Source organism: Mesocricetus auratus, unplaced genomic scaffold, assembly GCF_017639785.1.
Source record: "Mesocricetus auratus isolate SY011 unplaced genomic scaffold, BCM_Maur_2.0 Super-Scaffold_100038, whole genome shotgun sequence".
NCBI classification, from domain to species: domain Eukaryota; kingdom Metazoa; phylum Chordata; class Mammalia; order Rodentia; family Cricetidae; genus Mesocricetus; species Mesocricetus auratus.
The window spans coordinates 404150-427602 of NW_024429216.1; the positions used below are offsets into that span (position 1 = coordinate 404150).

General features: G+C 41.3%; 1 protein-coding gene and 1 long non-coding RNA gene across 3 annotated transcripts in view; one reads left to right on the forward strand and one right to left on the reverse strand.

Annotated features, from left to right (window-relative positions):
• LOC121135475 lies at nt 1–11852 on the forward strand. Of its 2 annotated transcripts, XR_005872578.1 has the most exons (4): nt 1–120; nt 1358–1465; nt 10722–10777; nt 11614–11852. It is a non-coding gene; the product is annotated as an uncharacterized LOC121135475 (long non-coding RNA). The 2 variants fall into 2 exon arrangements; XR_005872579.1 differs by lacking the exons at nt 10722–10777; nt 11614–11852 and adding an exon at nt 2414–3397 and having other exon boundaries at nt 4–120.
• Nucleotides 7910–23453, reverse strand: part of LOC101826861 (zinc finger protein 606) — a 24594-nt gene continuing 9050 nt past the window's right edge. Inside the window, exons 5-7 of the mRNA XM_005087744.4 lie at nt 17199–17325; nt 16878–16973; nt 7910–11156 (exon numbers count right to left, since the gene is read on the reverse strand). Coding sequence (XP_005087801.1) covers nt 9181–11156; nt 16878–16973; nt 17199–17325 — 2199 coding nt within the window. The 3' untranslated portion in view covers nt 7910–9180. The remainder of the gene's footprint in view (nt 11157–16877; nt 16974–17198; nt 17326–23453) is intronic.

The window sequence follows — 23453 nt, forward strand, 5'->3', positions numbered from 1 at the left end:
ATAGTATCTTCAGAAGCCAAGGTTCTCCACCCTTCACAGATTGAAGACCAGGCATCTAAGGACACCCCCCCCACACACACACACACACTGCTACTTCTCATGTCAGTCTACAAGACCAAGGTAATTTGCTTCATCTCTGAAGTGATGACTTAATCCTTCCACCATTTAAACATCTCCCTAAAATTGCAACATACTCTTTCTGTGGTCCCACTTCACATTCAACCCTACCATCTCCTTTCTATAGAAGATAGAAGCAGATAGGGAGAACTCATGAGTCTTGGCCTAGAGGTCAAGCTGCACAAAGCCTAATCAAGAACTCAGTGCAAACTGGGGGTGTAGCTACGTGGTAGAACATTTGCCGCCATAAATGCTCTGGGTCTGATCCACAGAGCCAAAGGAGCAAACCAAAGGATCTATCATTGCAATAATATGCCACCAAACACCCACAGTGTGAAAGCTATTATTCTGGCCAACAGAGCACAGGGCTAACAACATCCCAACTCTCATGGAGTTCACAACCTTGTATGCTACTGGGGAATAGAGCCAAAGAAAAGGACCAAAAATAAAGGGTTATAAGTGGAGTTTTCCTGCGTCATGACAACTCCCAAATAATTACTCAGAAACTTCATATTAATTGTAAATGCTCAGCCAATAGCTCGGGCTTCTTACTAGCCCTTACATTTAAATTAATCTATTATTTCTTTTCTATGCTTTGCCATGTGGCTCATGGCTGATGGCTCCTCTGACTCAGCCCTTCTTCTTCCCATCATTCTCAGCTCAGCTCTCCCCCCTAACTTTATCCTGTTCAGCTATTGGAGAGCCGGCTTCATTATTAACCATTGCGAGTGATAACATATTCACCGGAGGCTTATTCCACAGCAGTAGGTTACATGGTGGCTTGTGCTATGACACAATTTTTCAGCATTGCAACGAGATGAAAGTGAACTGGCTGGAAGGTCAGAGAGGGTTGCTGAATAACCTAGGAGCTGGGGCACAAATGATAAGGGGAAGAGGCAGCCCTGTCAAGTGTTTGATCACTCAGAGGAGAAGTGAACCTATTTGCTTTTCATGACCTCCTGATTTGCATGTTTCTGTCTTGGTTTTCCTTCTTCCTAAAGAATCATCACAATTTATTTCAGTGCAGATCCCCTTTGGTTCTCCTGGGTTATCTCATCTTCATTTCCAGAAAGATGTTACTTTTCAAGGCAGAATTTTCCATTTGAGATTATCCTGCCTCAACCTTCTGGGAGAGTAGGATTATGAGACAGAGCTGGAAACTCTGAATGACATTTCTAATGAGTAAAGAATGGGACTGGAGCAGTGGCCCAGAAATTAAGAACATTTTCTGCCCTTCCAGAGGACGTGAGTTTGGTCTCCAACTCCCACATGGTGGCTTACAACTATCCATAACTCCAGATCCTGAGTACCAGAGGATCTGGCATCTTCTTCTGACTTCCTCAGGCAAGTATGTAATGAATATACAAAATCAAAATAAGGGAATCTTTTAAAACAATTCTTACATTGTATGTATCCTTAGCATTAAAAAAGCTCTTTACTTTCCATACTTTGGAGTGTTTCTTCAGGAGGTACTCACTGGGAATTGAACCCAAGGTCCTTATGCAAGCTAGTAAGCATATGGCCATTTAACTATATCCCCACCCCTTTGTGTAGTTTTAGTGTCTATGTTCACATGTATATGCATGGTTAATTCTATGTATACCTATGCACATGTGTGTAGAAGTAACTTGGTGTCTTTTTCAATAATTCTCCACTTTATTTTTTAATAGAAAAGTTTGTTGAGTACACTGCAACAGGCCAGCTGACTGGACAGTAACTATACTATCACCTACAACTGCTGTCTTATTGCACAGGACAGGGTCTCTCATTGAACCTGGAAGTTGCAAATTTGACTACACTGGCTAGCCAGAAGACCCCAGGGAACCTCCTGCTTCCATTCCCAGTTCTGGGATTATGACCACACACTACTGCATTCAGATTTTCACATGGGTTCTGGTGATTTGAACTCAGGTCCTTATGCTTGTGCAGGAAGCAGTCTCCAAGAGTCATCTCCACATGTTCCCCTTGGTTTTTTTTTTTTAGATAGTCTCACCATGTTACCCACACTACCTGTGAACTCACTCAATAGTCTAGGTAATCCTGGAACTTGCAATCCTCCTGCCTCATACCCCCAAGATTACAGGCTTGTAATCTCAGCATTTTTAACCTTCCATTGCCTTCTGATTGCCATCCTTCCTCCTGAAGTCACCTGCCAGTCACATCATTGTTACTTTAATGTGTCTGTTTTACATTGTCTGTTTGCATAGGTTATTTTATTGCTATGGTTCTTTGCAGCTGCCTATGATTAAATTTTTACATCATTGCTGTCTACAGTTAACTTGTTGTCTTTCTACAGCCTGAAGACATTTCTATCAAACGCTGCAGTACATTCATCATGGAATAACAAAGGATAAATCACTGTACACTCAGTTTTAAGTGTTTTCTTCAGAGCCACTTTGTTTTGAGGACAAGTCAAACCTTTTCAGGGCTCAACCTCACCTCAAAGTTACTATCAACACTTTCACATAATTCTTGATCCCAAAGATATGAAAAACTCCCCTTCCTAATATTCTGCCCCCTAAATTATGCCAGTCTTCTGTTTCATTGTGGAAGACTACCAGTTTGTTTCCCCAGCTCTGCCAACTCCTCCTTTCTTGGTCAGTCATCCTACAGAATCTCATTCTCCATGTGAGTTCTTCCCTCCTGTCCCTAGTGCTGTATCTTTAATATACACTGCTCATTGTATTTCCCTTTAAAGAACGTATTACTTACTTTAAATATAATTGCTATGTCTGCACATATTTGAAAGTCAGAGGACAACTTGAGTGAGTCAACTCTCTCCTTTCACCATACCAATCCCAGATATTGAACTCAAGTCATCAGGCTTGGTGGCAAGCACCTTTGCCTGCCAAGTCATCCCACGAGCCCATCACTCACTTTTTCATTTAGTATTTCCTTTACCAAGTTTTCAATGGCAAGGATGTTGTTTAGTGATGAGTATGTTCCAAGTCTCACAACATCCGCATCTAGTAGGTGCTCTGGCTCAGCTGAGCAGATGAAAGGAGCAAGTCTTATCTGTCCCGACATTGCCAAAAAACTACACCCTTCTTGTGAAGCGTGCCTGCTAAAATACTTCAGTCTACGTGGAGTGACTGTGGAGGGAAAGCAGTGACTATTAGTGTTCAGGCATCTGTACTGGCTTGTCCTTGGGGTTCTGACAGGATACGCCCTCAGCTGCAGACACTAAAAGCACCACCTATGCATATTCACTAAGCTCCCATCCTTCTCTCTCTCCATCTGTCTTCCTTTCTCCCCCCTTTCCTCTCTCCCTTTCTTTCCTTTCCCCTTTTTATGATTCCTTTCCTTAATACAAAAATAAATAAAATAAAACCCTCTGCTTGAAACTTGTCACACTGCATCTTTCTCACACGTGCTACTTTTCTTAAATTACAACAGTGACCAATAGAGTACAGTAGGGAAGGAGGCAAAGGTAATGTTGGGATGATTAAATTTGTGAAGGGACCATCTCCAGGATGAAATGTGTTAAAAGATAGTCAAACCCCCAAACCCCCAAGCCTGGAACAACACTCAAGCTGTCCATTTGTCCCTCATTCTCTTTGGCTCCCAAGCCTTTCATCTCATTCTCTGTCCCCAGCTTTCTCATTCTTGTCCTTAGGCAAACCTCACTTCTACTGTCTCTACAGCATAGCATACAATAAGAGTCAAATGCTCAGGCTTTTTGTCAAAGACACCTTGAATCTCAAGTGACCACGGACTGAAACCATCTGCCAAAATGAACTTATCTTCCTTTCCCTTGGGTATTTTTGTCACAGCAATGGGAAGCTAATACAACAATCAATGAGAACAGTGCGGGATGTTTCAACAGAAAGTAGAGGGTTCCCAGAACATCAATGAAGGGACTGTGGGAGACGGAGGGCATAAACGTCAGTGGTAGCCACAAGTATACAAAGATCAGAACATAAGATTTATTAAAATGTGTTAGAATCGAAACTCCGGTAAGCCCAGCTTCAGGTGAGATTGGGTCTCCGGGGAGACACTCCCCATCCCCTGCCCAACACCCATCCCCTCTAGCTTCCGGGGCCACTCCTGGCATCCAGAAGACCCACCCACACAGGAAAGACATCAGCCCTTCCAGCCCCCAAACTCCGGGGAGCCCAGCTTCAGGTGAGATTGGTTCTCCAGCGGGGACACTCCCCATCCCCTGCCCAACACCCATCCCCTCGATCTTCCGGGGCCGCTCCTGGCATCCAGAAGACCCGACCACACAAGAAACACATCAGCCCTTTCAGGCCCCAAACTCTGGCAACCCCAGCTTCAGCTTAAGCTGCAGTGTCAGCATCCGCAGCTTCAGCTTCAGGAAGGAAGGAGACCAGTGGAGACGGAAAGACCCCACCAGCACCGACTGGAAGAAGAGATGGGAAGAAGACAGAATAAGAGCTCACTCAGCAATAGAAAGACCAGCAAGACTCCACCAGAATCTAGGGAACCAACACCAGCAAGACCTGAAAAGCACTACATAGACGAAGCAGAGGAGATAGACCTTAAAAATTATTTTATGAAGATGATAGAGACCCTCAAAGAAGAAACGAGGAAATCCCTTAAAGAAATAGAAGAAAAAGCAAACAAAAAATCCATGAAATAGGGGAAAATTTCAAGAAATAAACAAATCTCTCAAAGAATCTAAAGAGCACCAAGAAAAAACAACCAAACAAATGAAGGAAACAACTCAAACAGTTGAAGGATTGAAAGCTGAAATAGAAAAACACAGAACGAGGGGATGCTGGAAATAGAAAAGCTGGGTAAATGATCAGGAACTACAGATGCAAGTATCACCAATAGAATACAAGAGAGAGAAGAGAGAATCTCAGGTGTTGAAGACTCATTAGAGGATATAGAGTCGTCAACCAAAGGAAATCTCAAAACCAACAAATCCCTAACACAAAATATCCAGGAAATATGGGACACCGGGAAGAAGCCAAACCTGAGAATAATAGGTATAGAAGAAGGTGAAGAAATACAACTCAAAGGTACAGAAAACATATTCAACAAAATCATAGAAGAAATCTTCCCTAACCTAAAGAAGGACATGCCTATGAAAATACAAGAATCTTACAGAACACCAAAGAGGCTGGACCAGAAAAAGAAGTCACCTCGCCATATAATAATCAAAACATCAAACCTACAGAATAAAGAGAAAATATTAAGAGCAGCTAAAGAAAAAGGCCAAGTAACATATAAAGGCAGACCTATCCAAATTACACCTGTCTTCTCAATGGAAACAATGAAAGCCAGAAGATCCTGGATAGATGTCCTACAAAAGCTAAGGGAACAAGGATGCCAGCCCAGACTACTATATACAGCAAAGCTTGCAATTACCATAGATGGAGAAAACAAAATATTCCATGACAAAGCCAGATTTAAACAATAAGTATCCATGAATCCAGATCTACAGACAGTGCTAGAAGGAAAACCTAGATCCAAGGAAGATAACTACGCTCACAAAGACACAAGCAATATATAATCCCACTTTACAAAACACCGAAAGAAAAAGGGAGGAGAAACTACACAAAATAACTTCACTATCAATAAATCAAGCACAAACAAGAATCATCAATCAATAGTCATTAATATTAGTAATAGGGTGGGAGGCTGGGGGAGGGATGGGGGGTTGCGGGAGGAGGGGGAAGAGGGAACTGGGATTGACATGTAAAACAAGCTATTTAAAATTAAAATTTTAAAAATTTTAAAAAAATGTGTTAGAATCATAAATAATTGTGCTATAAAATAATTTAGATTCTGAGGAAGAAAAAGAACACGTTAAGATTTGTAGATGATGGACCCAGAGTGTGGAATTACAGCTGGAAACAATGGGTATCCTGAGTCAAACCTGTGTTTAGAGGGAAGGGACAGAGCAGTCCAGATGGGAGAAAGTTACGAAAAAAACAAAAGCAGTCACCTTGACAGGATTCAATGGGCACAGTTGAAGCCTGCAGGTAGGCAACCGAAGAAATAATTCACATATCTGGATGGAAGTGGGTAGGGCAGGTTTCAGTTAGTGGAGGGGTGGAAGACAAGTTAAAAGGGCAATGATCTGAACCATATATAAATCATCTGGAATCAAAATAAGAAAAGGGATCCTGAGAGTGCAGGGCATAATACTACCAATAGTCTTGACAGCCTAGTGCCACATCAACGTACATAAGAAGTGCTTCCAGGGTGTGACACAGTGATCTGGGAACTCTGGAGGTGCTAGAGATTAGAACCTAGACCATGCACCTGCATGAGCTAAGCAAGCCCTCTATCCTGTACTACACTCTTAGCCCTGGAACTTTCTTTTGACTCCTAGTGTAGATTCACCATGGAAGGCCCATTTAAAAACACCTTTAAGAGATAATACTGCTTGCTAATAAGGTTATAAAATAAGATGCCAGAGTGCTTATAGACTATTGCATAAAATATACACAATCCCTTACAAGTCTATAAATCTAAAAAATGGGGCTTCTTTAAGATATTAAAATGCAAGGTCTGTATCATTTTGGTAGTATTATTGTAAATACATTTTTCGCTCTCTTACATAGGCCACATTACTATTTTCTCCACGAGTCACTGCAAAAATCACAATAAAAAGCCTTCGATTACGTTTTTCCCATAACATTCATTAGGAGACTATCAAACCCTGCAAAGGAGGGCATTAAATATTACATCCCAAGTTACCTGAAGCTTTAAGAGCCAGAAGTGAACACAGCATTTTAACACTAGTAATATATGTATATGGTGTGTGTGTGTGTGTGTGTGTGTGTGTGTGTGTGTGTGTGTGTGTGTGGCTAGTGACAGACAACGTGGGGAAGAGCTCAAGTTCCAAAGTCATAAAAACCTCAGTTTGAATCTTGGCTTTGCCACTTCCTTGTTCTTCGACCTTGAACAGGCTACTTCTCTTTTTGAAACATCAAGTTTTCCATCTATAAAAGGAGTCAACATAGTGCTTGTCTGGTGGTTACTGTACTTAAGAAACAGATTAGATGATACTGCAAAAGCCCATGCACAACACAGTGCCTTAAACACAGTATGTGCTCAGTGTGCTGTAACTAATATTGTCTTCTTCACAGAGTTTTCTCAGTACCTAAGTTCCTTGCTTGTGCGCGTGCACACACACACACACATATACGCATGCGTGTGCACACACACACATATACACATTCACATATACAAACATGTGCATTTGCATACATTTCTTCTGTCCAATTACTTCTAGTTTCCTCAAAATTAATGTTCTTATCTATAGGAACCACTGGAAGTCCTAGACCCTTGAGTGCTAGATGAAACTTATATGCCCCAAATTTCTACCCAATACCCTTGAAGACATCCAGAGACGATCTTCGCCTGAGTCTTTTCATTCCCTTTGCTCCTTTCTCCTCTAAGGGAACTTCCTCACTACAGCTGATGGAAGCAGGCAGAACTCTTCCTAAATCCTCCCTCCCACCAAGAAATCTTTTCATACAGGAAAAGATATGAAAAAGGCTAACAATGAACTCAGAGGGTACATTAACAACTGGTGTACCAATGAGCACTAACTTCCAGCATGTCAAAGAACAAATACCCTTGTCTCTGTTTTAACAGGAGAATTTCTGAATCTACATGGGGCAGTCCTTACACTTGCTCAAGTTCACACTACCCTGTTGTTTGTAACCCTCAAAGCTGGAAGCAGTAGAATTCTATGGAACCCAGGATTCAGTGGTTTCCCAGGTCCTTCTCAGAGGTGTTCACATTCCAAAGAAATCTTGGTTCCCATGTTAGTGGAAATTCTTCAGGACACAGGAACCAGGAAACTTCGTTTTTCGTTACTTAGGATTTATTATCAAATCTTTATTATAAAAACACTGAACAAAAGTGAGAAAACACAGTGGTTAAAAAACACAAACTCTGGAGCCAAACACTCTCAACTGTACCCTTACTGGATGTGTTCATTGGGTAATTTACTCAAGATCTCTGCTTCTTTCTATTTATCATTTGTAGAACTAGGATAGCAACAATGCTTGCTTTATATAGAACTGAATATAGGGAACTGAATAAGTTAATATTTTTAAAAACATTTAAAATGAAGTCTAGCACATGGTAAGTGCTTATGTAGTTATAAAACAAAAAGTAAATTAAAAAATAAAATAAACAAATTAACTAGGTTAATTTCTCCATGGATCTAAGAGGTCTTTATCCAAACACACATTTGTAGATCTTACAACAGATGTTTATATACAAGTATGTCATTTTTTATGGTTGTTCATTCAGTTATGTATATTGCCAGTGTTCACAATTATAATTTATGGTGATTGCCTAAAAGAATTATAAACTAACTGCCCAATAATTCATTGATAAGTACCAATGAACACTGACACACTAGATTATTAACTATTACTTTCTGTTTCAAAACTCAGTCTCATATTTCTATGCAACAGCCTTTCTATCTTCTATCATTAGTGATCTCCTTTACTAAGCTTTTCTAAAGAGGTTAAACCTTGATCAACAGTAGCACCCCACTCAATACTGCACTAGTTTTTTTTCTTAAATTCAGATTTAGTATTCCACATTCTACCACTTAAAGAGCACCTAGACCCTCCCTTTGTAATAGCAAAATTTGTTTCTATAATTATGCACAAAACGTTAACATAAAGCTTTCCATCTAATATTCCAGGCAGTGTCTTTCCAGCCAAACCACAATTCTTGGCAGAAGACTTTCACCTTAATAATGCACACTGATCTACAAATAAGACCTCTTGCTAGAAAGCCTCATTCTCCAATCATGTTCCTCAAATATGGATTCTTTGCGGACCATAGAAGAAGCTTAAGAGCTTTTCTCTATAATCTCCTGACAATAGAATAAGAGCCACATAACTGCCGTAAGGTTTTCCCTAGTCTTTTCACTCATGTTACTCATAAGGTTCCTTCAAAAAAGAGATTTCCTGCTGTATAATAAAGACAGTCTTACGGAATTCTTACTGAAAAACTTCCCTCTTGGTAATACTTACAGGCTTTTATTTTCTCCTAGTGTTGTATGTTTTTATTGCATGTTGTAAAACACAATAAAAGAAAAGTCTCTGATCAATTCAGTTACAGTTTCTCTTCACTATGATTTCTCTGATGTTGAAGTAAGGCCGAATGACCACTAAAGGCTCTTCCGCACTGATTACATATAAAGCGCTTCTCCCCACTATGCATTCTCTGGTGGATAATCAGGGACGAGTTCTTACAGAAAGCTTTTTCACAGTGATTACATTTGTAGGGTTTCTCTCCAGTATGATTTCTCAAGTGTACAATGAGGGAAGAACTCTCATTAAATGCCTTCCCACATTCATTACACCTGTATGGTTTCTCTCCAGTATGAGTTCTCCGATGTGCAATAAGGTGAGAGCTACAATTAAAGGATCGTTCACATTGATTACATTTATAGGGTTTCTCACCAGTGTGAATTCTCCGATGGGCAACAAGGTGACAGCTCTGACTGAAGGATTTCCCACATTTATTGCATTCATAGGGCTTCTCTCCAGTGTGAGTCCTTTGATGCCTAACAAGGTGAGCCATCTGGCTACAGGATTTCCCACACTTATTGCATTCATAGGGCTTAATTCCAGAATGGATAATTTCATGTTTAGTCAGGGCTGAGCGTTCTCTGAAAGCTTTGCCACATTCTTGACAGTTATAGGGTTTCTCCCCCGTGTGAGTTCTCTGGTGAGCAATAAGATGTGAACTCCAACTGAAGGACTTGCCACACTCAGTACATTTATATGGTTTTGCTCCAGAGTGCGTTCTTTCATGTTTACTAAGGGCTGAATAATCTCTAAAAGCCTTTTCACATTCATCACATTTAAAGGGTTTCTCTCCGGTGTGCATTCGCATATGGGCAATAAGATGGGAACTCCAGCTAAAAGACTTCCCACATTCAGTACACTCAAAGGGTTTCTCTCCAGTATGAGTTCTCTGATGTCCAATAAGATGTGAGTTCCAGTTGAAAGATTTCCCACATTCATTACATACATAAGGTTTCTCTCCGGTATGGATTCTTGTGTGTACAATAAGGTGAGAATTCCAACTGAAGGCTTTCCCACACTTGTTACACTCGTAGGGTTTTATTCCAGTGTGAGTCCGTTCATGTTTAGTAAGGGCCGAACGATTCCTAAAAGATTTTCCACACTTATCACATTCATAAGGTTTCTCTCCAGGATGAGTCTTCTTATGCTGAATAAGGTAAGAACTCCAAATAAAAGATGTTCCACATTTGTTATATTCACAGGGTTTTTCTGTGGTGTAAGTACTTGTATGTTGAGCAAGTAATGAGTCATACCCAAAAACTTTCTCCCATTCATTGTATTTATATGCTTTTTCTACACTACCAATTTTTTGATGTTCCATAAAGGATGAGAAGTAAAAGATATTCTCATATTCTTTATAGTTATACTGGTTTCCTCCAGTTTGAAGTCTTGGGTATTCATTAAGTGATGGGCTCTGGTTAAAGATTTGATGGCATTCCTTATATTCATAGAGTTTTTCTCCTGTATGTACTCCTTTATGATCACCAAAATGTATAATATGATTGAAAGACTTCAAAGCATCAGTACATTTGAAAAGATTATCTCCAGTTTGCATTCCTGCAGGGTAAACAGGCTGAAGAGACTGACAGAAGGCTTCGTCATAATCATTATTTTCACAGGTAACCTTATCTGCATACATTATGGCTGAATTACATCTCCAACTTTCAAAATGTGCATCAGGTTTATAGAAATGTTCTAATTGAGAAACTCTCTGAGACGGAACCCAGTTTAAGCTTTGGCTGTACTCTGTGCCAAGTTCACAGAATTCAGAACCCCGTTGAGAAAGTACTTGTTTTTGCATGAAGACCATTTGCCTCATACCTGTACTCTGGTTCATGTGACACATTTCTAATTGGTCTTTACATCCCAAAACTCCTAGCCTGGAGAGCCAAGGATCATCCCATATATATCTTTCTAATGTCATTCCATTGGATTGTCCTTCCTCAAAAATACTCTGTGCTGGAACCAATGCTTTGCTTTCAGCATTTCTCATCCAGTCTGAAACAGAAGCAGGGGGAGCTGTTAGTGCATAAGGATTCACTGGTGAGATTCATTATTCATACTATAGAAAAGGCTAGAGTGTGTTTCATTTTCAAGTACAGACATGAAAGCCAGAGAAATATCAACAAGAGAATAGCAAAAAGTAAGCAACTGCGAACTACAAAAGAAAGTACACAGTCACAATAATAAAACCACAGAGGAGAACTTTTACATGAAAAGGAACATCTACAGGAAAAAAGCAAACTATACAGGACTGAGATACTCAAGCCTTGCACATTACCAACTGACTTGCTTAGTTGGTTCAGCCTTAGCCAACTTCTGAGAATCAAGAATATGAAATGCTATAAATATTATTACACCTTATCATGCTCAGGGCCTTAAAGTAGACTGTACCAACTTCTCTAGATAGCTTCTAACTAGTATCATTTCTAGTGAATATGTGCTTTCTTTATAGGGACCTGAAGTATGGGGAATCTCAGTCACATGCCACTACTGCCTATATGACCAACATTGAAGAAGCACACTGGATACTGACTTAAGCTCACCCATGGTTCCTAGTAGACAATTTCACAGATCATCACAATTTCTTGCTAAAAGTATACAACTCCATTGTGAAAACACCAACAGGAACTTATATTTAGCTTCCACTGGACTTTATACTTTCTGTTCTTTTTACTGTAATAAATCATAACTCTGATGGTAGTGAGTTTCAAATTATATAAGTCATCCTAGTGAGTCAATGGAAGCCCTGGATACCCCTGAGAAAAGGACAAGAAGGGAGGGAGGAAGGGAGTCAGGGATGGAAGGGGAGGGAGGAAGGGAGTCAGGGAGGGAGGGAGGAAGGTAGGGAGGCATTAACAAATAAGCATGCAAGCCTTTGGCAATTAATATTTACTTCATTAAATAGAGCTATAATTTCCTTCTGTACCATAATGTCTTCCTGCTTCCCATCTTGATATTGGTAGGAGGTTATGAGAAAGTATCAACAAAAGATTTCAAGCCAGGATATTATTTACAATAAACTGCTACTACAATATTTATTGTTGCAAAGTCTAGTCAAGACTCAAACACATAAGACTTGGCAGCTCAAACAGAAATCTTATCACAGTTTAAAGATTCCCCTAAAGAAGTAATTCCTGTGACCACTACAGAAACATTTTTAGAGCAGTGACAAAAGAAATGGTCTTGAAATATGACACAGTATTTAAATAACATTTCAGACTTTTGTGATGAATAAATGTCAGAGTTTTCAAAACCAGCAAAATGCCTGCCAAATTGTGTGTGTGTGTGTGTGTGTGTGCGAGCGTGCTTGTGCACGAACAGAAATGTGTCATCATGGCTGGGTTATCAGTCCAATAATCAAGAGACTCTGTATTAATGTTGTACTATTATTATAATATGTTATTACATACTTAGTGACTTACACAACAGACTTATCTTAGAGTTCTAGAAGTCAGCAACCCAGAACAACCACTATCCTATCTGTCTGGGATTCTCTGAAGACTCGCAAGAAAGGCTTGTCTTTGGTTTGCCAAATAGGGAAACACACAGTCCTAACAATTTCTGGCAGGAAGCTGAGGCAGAACATGCCAGTGAGACTAACAATACAATAACCAAAAGGATAGAAAAAAAATTTAGTAACAACATGCATAGAGGCTTTATGAGTGACAACTTTTTTGGTTGTGATCCTAGTCTTTAATGGCTGAGCCATCTCAGAGATAACTTTCTTAACAGGACATCAATAGTGAAGACACTAAGATCAACACTTAATAAAAAGAATCTCATGAAACTAAAAAGTTTCTGTAAGGCAAAAGACACAGTCAGCATGACAAAACAGCAGCTTACAGAATGGAAAAAGATCTTCACCAACCCACATCTGACAAAAGGATAATTTCCAAAATACAGAAAGAACTCAAACTAGACAGCAACAAACCAAATAATCAATTAAAAAACAGATAAAGATTTAAATAGAGAATTCTCAACAGAAGAATCTCAAATGTCTGACAAACACTTAAGGAGATGTTCAACATCCTTGGCTATCAGGGAAAGGTAAATCAAAATGATTCTAAGATTCCATCTTACACTTGTCAGAATGACTAAGATCAAAATCACTAGTGACAGTTCATGCTGGAACATATGTGGAGCAAGGGGAACACTCCTCCATTGCTAGTGGGAGTGCAAACTTGTATACCCACTTAGGAAGTCAATGTGGTAGTTTCTCATAAAACTGGGAATCAATCTAATACAAGACCCAGCAATACCACTCTTTGGCATATAGCTAAAAGATGTTCAATCATACCACAAGGACACTTGAACAACTATGTTCACAGCAGATTTATTTGTAATATCCAAAACCTGGAAACAACCTAGATGTCCCTCAACCAAGGAAAGGACAAAGAATATATGGTATATTTATATAATATATGGTATATCTGGATTACTACTCAGTTGTTAAAAATACGGACACCAGGATATTTGAAGGTAAATGGATGGACCTAGAAAAAAAAATCCTGAATGAGATAACCCAGACCCAGAAAGACAAACATGGTATATACTCATTCATAAGTAGATACTGGCTATAAAGCAAGGGATAGCCATACTACAATCCACAGACCCAGAGAGACTAGGTAACAAGAAGGATTCACGGGGGTGAAGATCCTGGATTTCCCTGGAAGGGGGAAATAGAAGAAATTTCATGAGTGGACTGTGGGTAGGTGAGGATGGGAACATGCGCATCAAATTGGGTTGGGGGGGGTATGGAAAGAGATTATGGAAAGAGGGGCATTTCAGGGTCAGGAAAAACCTGATACAAGAGACTCTCACAGGAATCTACAAGGATGACTCCAGCTAACACTCCTAGTAATAGCAGATATGTAGCCTGCACTGGCCATCTCCTGTAACCAGACAAGAATTCAAGAGGAGGGAGTGGAAAACCAACCCAGCCACATAACCTTTGACCTACAGTCTGTCCTGCCTATGAGATGTGCTGGGTATGGGTGGCCTAAAGATTGAGAGTGGTCAGCCAATGGTCAATCTAGCCTAAATCTGATATCCTGAGAGTAAACGCACCCTGATACTGCCTGGAGCACCAGGATTCACAGACTGGACTACCCAGAGACTTGGATAGAACCAAACAAGACTGGGAGTGGGGGGAAATGTCAATGTAATGATGCCTACTGATATTCTGCTATACTCAGATTGGTGCCTAGTCAACTGTCATTAGAGAGGCTTCATCCAGCAACTGATGGAAACAGATGCAGACCCACAGATAAACATTAAGCAGAGCTCAGGAAGTCCTGAAGAAGAGGAGGAGAAAGATTTGTAGGAGCCATAGTGGTCAAGAATACAAGAAAACTCACAGAATCAACTAACCTGGGCTCATAGGGACTCAGCGAGACTGAACCGACAGCCAGGGAGGCTGCATGGGACTGAACTGGGCCCTCTGCACTTGTACAGTTGTTCTCTTGTGGGGCTCCTAGCAGTGGGAACAAGGGCGGTCTCCAACTCTTTTACTGACTTTTGGGACCCTGCTTCTCACACTGAGTTGCCTTGCCCACCCGTAATAGATAAGGCGGTGCTTAGTCTTACTGCTACTTGATAAGACATGTTTTGTTGATACTCATAGGAGACCTGCCCTTTCCTAAACAGAAACAGAGGAGTGGATGGGGTGGGGGTTGGGACTAGGAGAGGAGGGAGGGAAAACTGCTAGTGGAATATAAAATAAATTAAAATAAAGAGTAACAACTTAGGTCACATGAATATACATAACTAATTAAACTGTCAAAACCCAAAAAGAGAATCCAGGAGACAAAAGACAAGCAACTCTTCACAAAGACAATTCTCAATAATATTATAAGCTTATTACTCATCAGAAATAGGGAAGCTAAAGTGGAAAATTCAATCAACCATGAATTTTATACCCATTAAAATTATCAAATGATTACCAGATAAAACCTTGGAATTTGTTGCTAACAAACCTGCCCCACAAGAAATGTTAACAGGAGCAGCTGGGGAAATGGTTGACAGGTTCAATTACCAGCTCCCAACTATCTAGAACTACAGTTCCAGGGAATGCAATGCCCTCTTCTGGCCTCCGTGGGCTTTTTCAATGTATATACAGGAGGTACACACATACCCATAAAAAAAAAAACAAAGTATTTTTAAGCAAGCAGGAGATAAATGCTAATAGGAGCCAAAGGGAGGGCTCAGAAATTCAGAAAATACACTGCTCTTGCAGAGGACCCAAGTCCAGTTTCCAACACCCAAGTCAGATAGCTCAAAACCATCTATACTCTGGGCACCTACAGTCATGTGTGATAGATAGTGAACACAATTAAAAATATAATTTTTAAAAGAAAGAAATGCTAAAAGAAGTTCCTTGGGCTGACTTGGGAAAAAAAAACACACTCAGAAATAATTCAAAGAACACTAATAAGGAAATCATACAATAACAAGACAGTAAATCACATGTTTCCCCTTTTTTCCTGTTTTATGAAGACAGGGTCCCCCTATGTAGCCCTGGCTGTCCTGGAACTCACTATGTAGAGCAGGCACCCTCAAACTCATAGACATATGCCTGCCTCTGCATGGAATTAAAGGCCTGTACCCCCACACCCAGCAAAATTACATTTTTTTTATTTCTAACATCTCCACCTGATTTTAAAAATGAAACAGCACTTGAAAGGTGGCTCAGTGATACCTGCTACCAAGCCTGACACCCTGAAACAGTCCTATGATAGAAGGGAAAAGCTGATCCTGCAAATCATCTTCTGACCTTCACTTGGGGACCCACCGACTCCCACTCCCACCCCACCTCCACACAAATGACAACTGAAAATGAAAAAAAGTTAAACATCACTACCAATGTGTGTTGATAACATGCAATACATAAGTGTGTAAAAGAGGCCAAGCTATGCAAAAGCAAAGTTTTTAATACTAACAGGATTGAAGGTATTAATCCAGACAAGATTATAGACATGTTAATTATAATCCTCAGCACAACCCACTAAGACAGTAACAACAACAACAAAAAAATCATAAAAGAGGGAAAAGAGAGTAAAAGATTATCTGTCTATTGGGAAGTAATAGTGAGTAAAGAATAATGAATATATATGAAATTTCAACTTAAAATACATTTTATTTAGCTTTAACTTTTTTTTTGAATCATGTGGTCCTGCTGCCTATATTCAAAAACTATTTTTGTTTGCTTGTTGTTTTTGTAAGTGTCTGAAGCCAAATTTGGAAATTTAAGAAGCAAATTTTGAGTAGGTAAATAAATGAAAACTTTTCTTAGAGAAGGTACAGCAAATATGAACAGAAACTGCAGTCTTAGGACTGAAGCTCTGTTCTGAACCAGGAGCAGCTGGAAAGAGGAAAGTGAAGGGAAGGGAGGGACCAGGAGGGGAGAGGGGAGGGAAAGGGGGAAGGGGAGAGGAGGCAAGGGAAGGGAGGGAAGGCAAGGGAAGAAGGAAAGGGAAGAGAAGAAAGGAAGGGAAGAGGAAGGAGAAAGGGAAGAGAAAGGAGAGGAGAGGAGGGAAGGAAAGGAGAGTGGAGGTGAGGAGAGGAGCGGGGGAGGGAAGAGGAGGAAGGAGAAGAAGAAGGAGAAGGAAGAAAAAGCAGAAAGAAATCTCCCGAGAGGGGATTCTGAGTGCATTAGAAGAGAGTTCCTCTACCCTTAGCTCATTTATCAAATCCTTCGATGCCCGGGCCTCACCTCACCTGGGCAAGTGCTTTGAGGATACGCTTGTTCCACTGACCACGGCTCTTCTCCTTGTTCCAACAGGTAGATGACTTCAGGCTTAGCAATCTGGTTCCCTGCGTGGAGGAAAGACATGTACTTTTGGTGACAATGCTTTGGAGTTGCCTCTTCCTCCTGTGACCCCTCACTTAAGCAGGGCATGCACAATCTTCTCCCTTTGTATTTTGTGTCAGGAATTTCATCTCTGAATCTTACAGTTCAATATCATCTCAGCTCTTCAGAGACTTTCAGAGAATAGCTGAAGACACTATGGAGGAAATAGTTTTATTTATCTGCCTTACCCACAGAGAGTAGGTGTCCATAGGTCTCCAGCATCACGTCACGGTACAGAGTTCTCTGAACAATATCTAGCTGCCCCCATTCTTCTTGGGTGAAGGCCACAGCTACATCCTTGAAAGTCACTGGTTCCTGAAAGAGCACATATGATCCTTCTCAGCCTGTGGCAAACCTTTCCAAATTTTCTAAGGATGGGACGAGGTTGAAGTCCTTGAGGACAGGAGACAAGATATACAGGATATACTAGATGTTATCAAGTTTCTAGCCAGGTGTGGTGACTCACGTTACTCCCCACACTCAGGGGGCGGAGATAGGAGGAATCTCTGAGTTTGAGGCCAGCCTGGTCCACATAGTGAGTTATAGGACAGTCTGAGCTATATAGAGTCTATCTCCAAAAAGAAAAAAATACATAGAAAAGTCTAGCTGATATGTGTCAAGTTTAACTGAGTACTATCCAGGGTCCTATATTTGGGATATGCTTGGAAGGAATGAAATACCAGAGCCTACAGAAAAAAAATATATATATATGCTCATCAAAGACTTCTAAAAGCTCCAACCCAGAAGGAAACAAGCATACACATCATTAATTAAATTGTCAAGAGTCAAAAGAGAAATTTGGAGGCAGTGAAAGACATATAGAGAATCTTCAATATAGTCCCTAGTTTATTTTTGCATGAATTCTAATTACTATTAATAATAAAAACCCAGAGACAGATATTGGGGTTAAATAAAGCTGAAGATCTGAAAAGCAAAGCAGCCAGCCACTAGCGAGTTCTCACCTTTACAATGCTCTGACAAAAAGGACGACCCTGTTCTCAGATTGCATCTCCAGACTGCATCTGTCTCCACCAAAACCTCACCCTGCACTGAGCTCCTATCTCCTCCTGCCTTCTATTCCTCTCTGGTGCTGTGATTAAAGGCATCAGATCCCAAGTGCAGAGATCACCATTGTGTGAGCGCTGTTTCTCTTTTAGACTGGATAAATTTCCTGTAGCTCAGGGTAGCACTGAATAACAGAGTTCTGTCTGCCTCTGTCTCCCGAGTGTTGGGATTAAAGGTGTGGGTCACCACTGCCTAGACTCTATGGATAACTAATGTGGTTAGTTTCATTTGTTAGATCATAAACAAAAAATCACCAGTTTATTTCTTATTAGAAACCAACTCTGGTAACAATGACCAGTATGAACAGGAATCCCATCTTAACAATGCCCTGTTAATACATGGATACATCCTTAGTAGAAAGAGACCGTCTGGACCAGAGAGCTTGGGTTGGAAGAGTCCTTGCTCCCATATGTTGATCTGGTACCTGGAAGGTGGAATCTACCATCCCTACCACAGGAGAAAGTTTCCATTCACTGGTCACTTCCATCAAAGGGATGAAACTCAGGGTAAGCAGGATGGCCCAGAAAAAACAAAAAACAAAAACAAACAAACAAACAAAAACAGTTGAGTTAGGAAAAAAATCCAAACTGGCTGGCAGAAGAGCATCCACCTATAATCCCAGTTTCTTGTCAAGGACAAAAGCAAAAGGATGAGTTGAGTTCCCAGGTTCAGTGTCAGCCTGAGCAACAAAGTGACAAAATTAAATATAGAAACCAGGCAAGGAACAGTCCTATAATCCAGGAACTCACAACACTAAGGCAAAAGGATCAGAGTTCAAAGCCTGCCTGGGTTAACCAGTAAGAACATGTTTCTATGCATACAAAAACTCCTAAGGGTAAAGGAAAACAGAACCTAAAAAACTAGAGAAGATGCTAGCCTAAGTCTGATACTTGCAATTATATATTTTATACTGCTAAGAAATAAATGCAATGGCCAGGCGATGGTGGCGTATGCCAGCACTCGGGAGGCAGAGGAGACAGGAGGATCTCTGTGGGTTCGAGGCCATCGTGGTCTACAAGGGGCCTGGACAGCTATGGCCACACGAGAAACCCTGTCTTGAAAAAAAAAAAACAAAAGAAAAATCAGTGTGTGTAAAGAGAGGCCTTTTCCTTGCCAACCGATATGGTTCCCCACCCCCGCCAGTCGCCTGGGCTCTGCCACGTTGTAGTCCCCAAATAACACACAAGATGCTGTATTAATTATGAAGCTGTTGGCCTTGCTTGTTTCTTACTGGCTAGCTCTGACTTAAGTATTTAACCCATCTAAGTATTTCTCTTACTGGAGAGAAGTTTCAGACATCTTACTTCTCTGGTGGGCTACATAGTGACTCCCTGTGTTTCTCCTACCCAGAGTCCTCCTGGACTCCTAGTCCCACCTATCTTCTTCCCTATTGTCCAACAGTGCTTTATTGACATATACACAGGACTTCCCCCATCAAGTGTGAGACTCCAGTGTCTGGGCATCCTCGAAGTGGAACATGGGGTGCTTCCTTCACAGGGCAGAGGGTATGAGTTGTAGACCACAATCTCCAGATCCTCTACCCACTTCTCGGACCCAGCAACCCATCTACACACAAGGGTCAAGACTTGAATGTGGCTCCCTGGTTACCTCTACCATCGATACAGAACCAAGCCTAAGACAAACGTGCTGGGCTGGTATGTATTTAATACATCAGATCCATTCTCAGGGTTCTCTGATTCATTCTCGTCCCTCTGCTGCTGTTACCTAGATACAGCTTTTCCCCAAGCCCTCCTTTGCATCTGTTTATGACACCTTAGAAACAACTTGTCACCTCTCATCTGAGCCCCTTGCTGCCTTCACTTCAGTATACTGACTTTTTTTTTTAACTCTGCCCAATAGAACTGCATTCATCCTACCTTCCTAAGATGATTGGCTTAAAACAAAAACCTGATTCTGTAAAGACGGCCTTATCCCTCAAAACTCAACTCCTGTCTGATTGTGCTGCAAGGATCTCCTTACAATGTCAAACCTCAACTCCTGCACACACCCTGACACACTCGGTCTTGCTGTATGTAGCCCGTCACTGCTGCTTATCTATACTGAAGAATCTGGGGACAATGGACATACACTGATGAGTCTTCTTTTCAGCAAGCTCTTACCAAGATCCCTGCTACTTCGAGACAGTTAAGCTCAGATGTGGATTTCCACCCCCAACTTTCCAACATGGAGCACCTCAACATGATGAACATACCACACCCCCTTCTCATAAACCCTCCCCAACCTCAGTGACAAGGTCAATTCCCTACGTTTCTCGCTGCAGATCTTCCCAGATCTGTTTCCTTCAGATTCCCTGTTGTTTCTACAAATCCAGACAGGGGTGTAACAATCTAAGGCAGTTATGAAAGGGGCAAACTGAGAGACCACGCTTACTAGCAGAATGCTTCCAGCCCTTCTCTGTCTCATATTACCTAACCCCTACGGGGTGGTGGCTTGGTCTTCTTGTGGGACTCCTAACAATGGGAGCAGAGGGCTGTCTCTCACTCTTTTGCCTACTTGTGTGACCCTTCATCTCCTACTGGATGACCTCATTCAGCCTTGATGTAATAGGATGTGCCTTGGCTTGTGGTAGCTTGTTATGCTGTATCTGGTTAATGTGCCTGGGGGGCCCTGCTCTTTTCAGAGAAGAGAGGGGTAGGGTGGATCTGGAAGGGAGGGGAGGAGAAAAGGTAAGAGAGGGGAAATTGGGGTCAGGATGTAATATATGAGAGAAGACTAAAATAGACAGACAGATAGATAAGTAAATAGATATGAACAAGCAATGAAAACAAAACAGCACTTGTTCCTCTTCCAGAGGACTCTGGTTCAATTCTCAGCACACATACAGAGGCTTACAACTGTCTTTTTCTCCAGTTCTAGAGAATCCAATGCCCTCTTCTGCCCTGAGGACATCAGGCACGCATGTGTTGCATGCACATATATGCAGGCAAAACTCCTATTATAACCGATAAAGTGTTTTTTAATTGAAGGAAATATCCCATCCAATGAGAAGAATGGACCCGAAGCACCATGAACTTCCCACATTCCTGCCACAATGCTAACCAACCAAGGGGTAGTACACAGGCCTCCTTGTTCCACACTCGCACCCCCTCACAGGTAGGCAGGACTGCAGTAGGGCAGGAGCCACGTGCAGAAGGACCACAGAAATGTGTCTTCTCTCAGCTTAAATGATACAGCAAAGGCAGGAGAGGAGTCAGCCTGGAGACAGCTGGGGCAAAGGCTTGTGCTCAGGACAGCTTGACCAGCTACTCTACCCTGTGGGTAGTGCTACCAGCAGCAAACTTCCCACAGGCCCTCTAGGCTCAAGAGTGTGGGAGGCTCTCAGACTGACCAATGAGCCGAACCGTCTTCAGTCTGGCAAAGAAGGTGGCAAGGCCTGTCACTTTGCACGAAGGAGACTGAAGGCAGAACTGAGTAACTGATCCTAGCACACAGGCCCATGGAACCTTGAGACCGGTGGGAAAGCTGGAAGCAGCGATCAGGAGGTGAAACTATGGGGCAGTAGCCCAGCAAGACTCTCAAGCCGTCCCACAGACCTTTCTTGGTGACAACAGATAGAAGGCAGGAACATCTGCCATATAGGTAAAGACACAATAGGGGTGGACAGACCTAAATCCAGATACCAGATTGAGCCATCTTTCAAACAACTGTAAGGGCTCTTTTCAGGCTCTCATCTTGGAATACAAAACAGAAGAGGATGCTTCAGTACAGGCTGTTCTAGAAAAGAAGGATTCATAGGCTGTGAAGAAAAGATGGACTGAAATGAGCGAGCAGAAAGAGATCTGTGGTGGTGGAAAGAGATTCCTGGGCTCCCAACTCCACAAAGACTATGACCCACAGGAAGAAAATCAGACAGTAGTTCATCTAGGAAACCTGATATCCAGCAAAAGACTCCAGAAAGAATATGAAGGATAGAACTACTTTTAAAAAGAATACAGGGTATCTTAAAGGATGCAAAATCCACTGGCCATAAACAAAGACATCCATTTGAGAAAGCATCAGTAATCATTTTAACTGGTAAGATACCCCAAGTTAAGACAAACAGAAGATAACTCATGTTATCATATATATGATTGTATATATTTGGGACCCAGAATGCATGGGGGAAGGGTGGTTGCTAGAAGTCTGGGAGTTAAGGAGGATGAGGTAAAGCCAGGAAACAGTAAGTAATACCAACCTCACTGTAATCAAAGTAATGCGCCTTTTGACCTCACAATAATAATAAAGACTTGATGTTTAGTGTTAGCAAAGATTCAAGATAATTGGTATTTTTCTCCTGGAATGAACACTGAGTGGTGGCTTCAGGCTTAGGAGACCACCATGGTGACTAGCCATCAAAAAAATAGATTCTACCTCCCAAGGGCCAGCACAATTCTGCTTCTAAGGTCATGCATAAACAAGCAGTTACACATGTACACCAAGTGAAATAACAGAACACTGGCAAGGATAACACGCGTAGAGGTCTTAGAAGCCCATTCATAAAAAGATTAGATTGTAATTTGATGAAGGGTAGTACCTAGCGGCACAAAAAAAAAAATAACAAATCTGACCTGTTTATGTCTACCAATGAGAACAGAACTCAATATTTGTCAAAGCAGGCTATTTGAAAACTACATGTAAGGCTGAAGAGATGACTCAGGGGTTAACAGCACCGGTTGCTGATGCAGAGGACCTGGTTTCAATGCCCAGCATCCACATGGCATCTAGCAGCCAGCAGTAACTCACCATAGGAGATGCACTGCCCCCTTCTGGCCTGCACAGGCATTGTCTGTACACGGTCCACAGACAAGCATGCAGATAGGACAGCCATACACATCAAGTTTTTTAAAAAGTCTTTCAAAGCTACTTGCTGAATTGTTTAAGAGACTGCGTGACCTTTATAGTCTACATATAAATATGAACTCTGTATAGAAGGAATTCCTCCACGTTCATATTGCTCTGACAGATTCAAGACTATGCTAGGATTGAAAGTAACGCAAATATGGTAAAACGGCATCGACGGGGTCTTTTGTGGGAATGCTCTTGGTTTTTTGTTTTCTTGTTTTTTTGTTTTTGGTTTTTTCATTTATTCCTCAAGACAGGCTCTCTCTATGTAGCCCTGGATGACCTGGAGCTCAATATACAAACCAGATTGGCCTTGAACCCCCAGAGATCTATCTGTCTCTGCCTCTCTACTAGTGTTATCTAAGGCATGTGCCACCAAACCCGGCTACAGTAGCTGTTTATTCAGAGATGGTGTTTTAATTACTCTTTTCCGTAGTTACAGAACTTGTCAAAAAAATCCAGAATTAAAATACAAACATCAAACTAGGCCTGTAAAGACAGTGAGCCCCCCAGGTGAATGTATCATGTTGGGATCA